Raw genomic sequence first — 7,399 nt, forward strand, 5'->3', positions numbered from 1 at the left:
CACAGTGTGCAAGGGGGTGTGGCTGAATTTATCTGAGGGCCGGGTTAAATACTTCTAACCTTGCTTTTTTTTCTGCTTCCAGTGCATCCACCGGGATGTAAAGCCAGAAAACATCCTGATAACAAAGCACTCGGTCATCAAACTCTGTGACTTTGGATTTGCTCGAATACTGAGTGAGTGCTGACTCTTTATGTACCCGGAGAGTAGGATGAGCCATTCCAACACTCACTTGTCTGTGTCTGATGCACTGCAAACCATCCTATGTACAAGGCTGTGTGTTTTCCCAGGGAAGCTCTGCTAAAGGCTGGGTAGAGATTCCCAGACCTTCCAGGGAGGGAGCCCAGACACCGAGGTGACATCTGTAAACAAGCTGAGCTCCCTGCTGGCACGGCTGAGCCGCTGGGGGTGCTGGCACTGGGAGATGGAAGTCGGCCTTGGGCGTTTTGGAGCTGCCCAGCCGTTGTTTATGCCGTGCTGGAGACACAGCTGGAGCTCCCTGGCAGGAAGAGCCCCTCTGGCTGCCTCTGCAAACAATGGCTTCACATTTTCCGTTGTAAATAAACCCCCTAATCTGGTTTTTTTTAGCTCCTCTTCAGACAAGCCACATGGGCTCTGAGAACTGCCCACTGGCTGCTGCAGGGCCCTGCTGTGGAACTCTGCACATTTTCATTTGGAGGAAAACATGGTCTTGATTTTTGCCAAATCCTGAGTGTTTCCAGAGTTGGGTTCTGCTAGTGGCCAGTGACTCACCCTGCTCCTGCAGCTCTGGCCTGCCCAGGAGGTGCCCCAGCATGCAGCAAGTGATGAGGGCTGGTCTGCATCGCTCTGATCCCACGTCCTGTTTGTGTCTCTCTCCCCTGACCCCGACCCAGCTGGTCCCAGTGACTACTACACCGACTACGTGGCCACCAGGTGGTACCGCTCCCCGGAGCTGCTGGTGGGGGACACCCAGCACAGCCCTCCCGTGGACGTGTGGGCCATCGGCTGCGTCTTCGCCGAGCTGCTCTCCGGGGTCCCGCTGTGGCCGGGCAAGTCGGACGCGGACCAGCTGTACCTCATCCGCAGAACGCTGGGTGAGCGTCCCCCTGCAGCCACGCCTCTGGCAGGATTAAAGCCTGCCCAGGAGGGATGCCCTCTCTGGTGGGAATGCGGAGGAGCCAGGGGGCGAATTAGCAGATCTCTCCCTTTAGAAGGCGCTGGTTTATTTGACGTGTTCCTGTCCTTAAGAAGGAGCTGGGTTTTCCTGGCCTGAAGTACATGTGTTAACAGGCTCCCAGTGGACCAGGCTGAGGAAGCAGGATCATTGCCTGCAGGCTGCCTGGAACCATCCCTCCACTCTCTCTAGCAGTGCTGGCCTCTGGGAAGCTGGGTCTGGTGCTGGGTAAATTAGGGAAGATGTGGGATGTGTTTGGCGACCACTGGATGCCCCTCCTGGTCCCTTGGGGTGGCTCAGTGACTGCTGGGATAGGGGAGCACAGGAACTTCTTCAGCTGTCTCCACAGCGACAAAATCAATGAGGTGCCTGTATCAGAAAGGACCAGGAATGCTTTCCATAAAGGTTTGAAAGATCCAGGTGTTTTTCAGCGTTTGGTACCAAGCAAAGTGGTCAGTGAACAGCTGGATTTGGTTCATCCCAGCTTTGGAGGTCTCAGAAGTGTTGTCAGTGCCTGTTGATGGCTGTGTGCCTGGGAAGGGAAGTGTGAACATCACAGCTTGGCTGCTCCACGTGTTTGTTGTTATTCATCAAGGAATTTTAGGAGGCACTCAGTATTTATTTGTTAAACAAAAGAGCCATTATCCCCCATAACACTTAAATGAATTCAGTCCCATTGATTCTTTTCAATTTTGGTGTGTAACATCTGATTTCTTGGGTGACAGCGAACAACCCCCCACTTTTAACTGAAATTAGTTGGAATGAACAGAGAGTTGCAATTTTAACTGAGCAGCTTATAGAACTACAAAGGTGGCTAATGGCTTTAAACAGATAAGCTCCTTAGCTGGAAAAATAGTTCATCACTCATTGCTTCATCCTCCAGAATTCATTAATGCCAGTGTTAAGCAGTTATAATTTATTTTTAATGATAGGGTTTCAGCCAGAAGAGATTCCCATTGGATTGTTGGATCCAGGTGCTGGACTAAGGCAGTGTTCACAGAGCAAAGCTCCTTGATTGAAGCCGTGCCATTATGGGAGTCAGCATTGTACTGGCTCCTTTGCTACAGATTTAACATTTTCCTCACTCTGAGCTGCTCTAAGCTTCAAAAACGCTGCCTTGGGGAAAAGCTACAGCAGGTTCAGGTGGGGCTGTGTTCCACAGCACCCTCAGGAGTGTCCAAAGAGAATTTCACCCAAAAGGAGTTAAATTTTCCTGAAGCTGGAATGCTTGAGGCCCTGCCTTTCCTTCAGCACAGTCACACGGGTGTGGGATCACTGATGGCCAAAATGGACACTAACTTTCACAAAAGAACGTTGCCTTGGTGTTATTCCACCTCTTCAGGTGTTCTCTTGGATGGCATCAGCCCTCTTAGGGGATACAACCTTGTTCAATGCAGGCATTGAAAAATTAAGCAAATTAATCCAAATTTGTTTTGTTTTGTTTTGTTTTTTTTAATTCTTGATCGAAGGGGATCTCATTCCCAGACACCAGCAAGTGTTCAGCACCAACCAGTTCTTCAGTGGGGTAAGAATTCCAGACCCGGAGAGCATGGTAAGAGCTGCCTCCAGCTGCACTTCCCTCCCTTCCCCAGCTTGCCCAGTCCTTTGCTGTGCAGTGTTTTTTTCCCTATTCAAAAGCTTTGTCCTCTGCCAGTGTGCACCAGAGTATTATTTGGAGGTGGCTGAACCTCTCATGACATTTTAACTTACAGCCTGTGTAAAAGCAGTCAAAAAAATCTCTGCTGCTTTCCTCCATTTCTGGAGGCACATCCTCAGTGATGCCAGGCCTCTGAGCACATGGAGGGATGGAGGCATTTCGTGAGGAACAGCTCATGTTCCTGTGGAAAGCTGGGTCTTGGTACCCTGATGAATGAAAAGTTTGCCAATATGAGTCCACTCACTGGTTTTTTTTCCCTCCAGGAGCCGTTGGAAATGAAATTCCCCAGTATTTCATATTCTGCTCTGTCTCTCATGAAGGTAAGAAAACTCCAGCTTGTGGAGGAGCCCTGCACTGAGATAAACAAATGTCATCTGGTGTGAGAGTTTGGGACTGAGTTATCAGAGATTCATTGAAAAACAGAGCTGGTTTGCTACCCAGTGTGATTGCACCTGTTCCTTGAGCCACAATTCCTACTACAATTGTGGACTCCCCATCCATGGAAGTGTCCAAGGCCAGGTTGGACAGGGCTTGGAGCAAGCTGGGATAGTGGAAGGTGTCCCTGCCCAGGGCAGGAAGGTGGAATGAGATGATCTTTAAGGTCCCTTCCAACCCAAACCATTCCATGATTAATTTTTGCAATTGTTGGATAATTAGCTGCTCCTCAAGCTTCGTGCTGACTCTGAAAAGCCACTCTTAGAATCCATTAAAAAAATTATCAACACGTGTACCTGTGGGAATACTCATTGGCTGTGGGGAGCAGATGGACTTGTGCAGACCCACGAAATGAGTGTTTTGTGTGATCCTCCATCTTCGCTAAGGGCTGCCTTCGGATGGACCCTGCGGAGAGGCAGACCTGTGAGCAGCTGCTGCAGCACCCCTATTTTGACAGCTTTAGGGAGGCAGCAGAGCTGGGGAAAGAACATGAAAAAAGCACTCGGAAACCAGCCAGGCTGACTCGGAAGCACATGCCAGGGGTAAGGTTTCCATACTGTTTAATATTCCGTGCCTAAGGGGGGGCTGGTTCATTTGTTGGCTCCAGGGGATGGGCTGTGCTGGCAGCTGAGGGTGTTGGACTGGTCTTGGTTTTATCCTGAGAAGAAAACAAACCCCCTGGTTAAAGAGTAACTCATACAAACTGGATTTTGCACTGCGGCTCCGTGGGGCACTGGGGATAAACAGTGCAGCCCTGTGCACGATAAGGTTCATCCAGGAATGTGCATTCCTGACAAAGAGCAGCAGGAGGGCTGAACAAACTGGAAACACTCATGTGGCTGGTTTAATTTTGGATACTCTGGTGATTTTTAATCCTGAATTATGGAGATAGAATAAACACCACTTTTGTTTGTAACTGCTGATGGGACATGATCCCGTGCTCCGTTCCACACGTTGCCCCACGCACTGGGTGTTTCTGCAGCTGGAGTTGCCAAGCAAATGTCTCCCTGCTGCTCTGGCTTTTTCAGACTCCATCCCAAGTCCCCAGATCCAGCCCCACAATGCAACTCATTCCACAGTTCTTTACTCCTGTGAGCAACATTCCCCAGGGCAGCTGTAATGCCGAGCTGGGAAGTTGGAGGTGAGGGATGGAGAAGTGCTACAAAGTGTCAATCCTGATTTGCCTCTTCCATTTCTATGGCCTGGGATGTAACAGCACTATTTTTCTTGCCTAAAGAAATTCTTTAATGAGTGGCTCTCCTTGCAGTCCCATCACAGAACCCCAGATCCATGACTCTCAGCTTGAGAAGTACGGTAGGATTGAGGATTACAGTAGGAATAGTTTTATAGCTCATATTCCAAGTGAAAAAGGAAATGTGTGCTTTATTCCCATTCCAAACAAATACACACAGTGTAACTTTTCCTTTAGTTACAGCACCTGCCTCAGCTAACCAGCAGCAACATTCTCCCAGCCCTGGACAGCAAGAAGAACTGCTGCAAGACAAGGAAATCAAAGTACCACTTCCCAAACATCTGACCAGGGGACAGATCAAAATTCAGTTGTTCAAAGTCATCCAGGATTTATAAACAGAGGATACTCAGTGGAAAACTAAACTACTAAAAGTCACAACATGTAGAGTGGTGTGTCCTCTACTCTGGGCCACTGATGGAGGGGAGGTGATGCAGAAAGAACTCCAAGCTCATCTCAGTGTTCTGTGTACAAAGGCAAATACATTTTTCTTTAACTGCTGATTGCCTCCTGGTTCAGAATTACCCCAATCCAGTGCTTACAGTGTGAATGTTAAAACTCTGGCCTGTCACCCCCATTTCAGAGCTGGCAGGAGAACTCAACCTTGCCAAATACATGAGGCCCTCCTGCTTTAGCCCAGGCCCAAGTCCCTGCTCTGTGAGGAGCTGTGACTGTGCTGCTGGTTGGGTGGAAGATGCGTTGGTGCAGCCCAGGCTGAGAGGGGCTGCCTGGCTGCTCCAGGGAGTTCTCAGCTCCAGAGATAAACCTGGCTCATTCCTGCACTTACAGAGCTCAAAGGTTTCAAAGTGCTGGCAGTGGCTTCCCAGGCTCAACAGGCAGGGCACCCAGGAAAACAGAGCAACAATAACCCTGTTGTTTCTTTAGTCTTCCCAGAGCTTCTCCTGCAAGTTTCCTCCTTGAATTCTACTTCTGGTAAGAGTGAGGGCACTTGCTTGTAGTTACAAAAATGTTTTTATCAAAACTAATCATGAATGTAATTTATAACATTGGCCAGACACAGGCAGGAATTCTACCTAAGTATTTGTATTAGAACGACTGGGGTTTGTGGAATCTCAGAATATAATACTGTGTTGATCTTGAAAAAAAGAAATGTAGCTTCTTTTTCCAATTGACTGGATACTGAAAAGCTTTCAGCAGAGAAATTCTCCAGCTTTCCAGCATCCTGTGAAGTTTTCTTTTCTCATGCAAGCTAGCTGAAAACAGTGTAGAGTTTTTGTAAACCACGACTTTATCTCACAGGTGCAAACTTGTTATGCACAGTCTTGTTATGGTATCCTGAAGAAAACATTTTGAAATGGGTGTCATAGCATTCCACCAATCACTCTGAGAGCTGGATGGTCAAGCGACCAATAGCCTTAGCCATTCTTGCCATCCAAGTTATATAAACGAGTTTGTAATTAATTAAATAATCCCATTTTATCCTGGACTTGAATTGTGTGTCGTTCTTCTCGCCGTCCCCGGTGCAGCAGCGACATCTGGTGACGTGCGACGCGTACTACAACCGCAACTGCATCCCCCGGGCCGCGGGGACGGAACCCTGAGCTGAAAAGATGGGGCACAAATCCTCAAAAGAAAGCACGGTATTTTCTGCCTTCAAATCCGTGATAACGATCGCGGGAGCTGACATAAGTGACGAGGCTCTCTGTGAACTGCTAAATTGGGCAGCAGAACGTGACTTTGTAGCAGACCCTGACACTGCCTTTAGCCCAGAAGCTTGGAAACTGTTAGGGGATAAGTTAATTCATGAGACCGTGTTCGGGGATAAGACCGTAGTCGACTTGCTCCATACGTGGGGGTCCCTATATGATATAATGCAGAAGTGGACAGCAGGAGGAGAAGGAAGAGAATTACCAGGCTCTGACAGATCTGAGGGTGAAGGTTCAGAAGGTGACTGATATGTGGAAAAGACTCCACCGCTGGAATAAGTAAAGTAGGTATGTTTATTCCAGTGCTGGGACACACGGGGGATAATTCCTCCAAAGCCATGCGTGCCGACAGCTGCATTCAGCTCGGTGTATATCGGGTTACAAGTTCCATAGTCATTAAGTTTCCCAATACACCTATACATATTCATTACCTCGCCCCGCCTAGCCTCACTTCGTATTACAATGAGCCCAAAAGTCATTTACATCTGTGCTGTGCTTGCGCAGGGTCGTCTGGTGCTCGTGGGCAGGGGTCTCTGGGATGAAGTAAAGGGTCTTCCTCCTTCTGAACTTTTCACCTTTCTTCCCTGCGCATGCTCTTTTTGTCTCTGGCCCAAGTCCAAACTTCAAGGCTGGTTTAAGTTAGTTTTAGGTTTGAAAACAGGATCTTTGGTCAAGATTCCTTCCCCTTATCAATAGTCTTATACAGGATCTTTGGTCAAGCTTCCTTCCCCTTATCAATAGTCTTATATCTTCTCATGCAGCTTTGGTAGGCACAGTAAGTGTTGAGCAAGCTGCATGCATTGTTTTTAACAAACAGCTTCTTAGCAAATCATTTAACCTCTGCTTCCCCCCTCCTCCCCCTGATTCAGGACGATGAGTTATCTGAGGGAGGACTGATTCAGGACAGCGCAAGCACAGGCAGCGTACCCGCTGTGTCTCTGATACCGTCGGAGCTGGAGAAAGTCGTGGAGACTGCGCAGGGCTCCTTCCCCTCCCCGCGCGATTACGCGCCTCTTAAATATCCCTCTCCACGCGAGTTTGTGATGTCGAAATACCCTTCACCCATGGAACAGCTCGCAAAGAAAACCAAACAACGCGAAGAGCTGGAGTGCCCCCCACCCTCCTCCGCGGCACCGCCGCCCACTTCAGTTACTGTTGTGGGACCTGTCCTTCCTACGGCCCGCCTTTGCCACCAGCAGGCGCGGCAGCCGGGATTCTGCCGCAGTCGGGAGGGGCGG

At 48.9% G+C, this 7,399-nt stretch overlaps 1 protein-coding gene across 2 annotated transcripts in view; it reads left to right on the top strand.

Moving 5' to 3' along the window:
• CDKL1 (cyclin dependent kinase like 1) overlaps positions 1-5,941 on the top strand; it is a 12,600-nt gene extending 6,659 nt beyond the window's left edge. Inside the window, exons 4-9 of one of the 2 annotated variants that reach the window (XM_017738919.1) lie at positions 83-173; positions 861-1,073; positions 2,623-2,705; positions 3,074-3,130; positions 3,632-3,787; positions 4,675-5,941. In XM_017738919.1, coding sequence (XP_017594408.1) covers positions 83-173; positions 861-1,073; positions 2,623-2,705; positions 3,074-3,130; positions 3,632-3,787; positions 4,675-4,782 — 708 coding nt within the window. In that variant the 3' untranslated portion in view covers positions 4,783-5,941. The remainder of the gene's footprint in view (positions 1-82; positions 174-860; positions 1,074-2,622; positions 2,706-3,073; positions 3,131-3,631; positions 3,788-4,674) is intronic. The other variant, XM_008637323.2, reaches the window with a different exon arrangement.
• Positions 5,942-7,399: the final 1,458 nt, after the last annotated feature.

This window comes from Corvus brachyrhynchos, unplaced genomic scaffold (genome assembly GCF_000691975.1).
Source record: "Corvus brachyrhynchos isolate BGI_N302 unplaced genomic scaffold, ASM69197v1 scaffold245, whole genome shotgun sequence".
NCBI lineage: Eukaryota > Metazoa > Chordata > Aves > Passeriformes > Corvidae > Corvus > Corvus brachyrhynchos.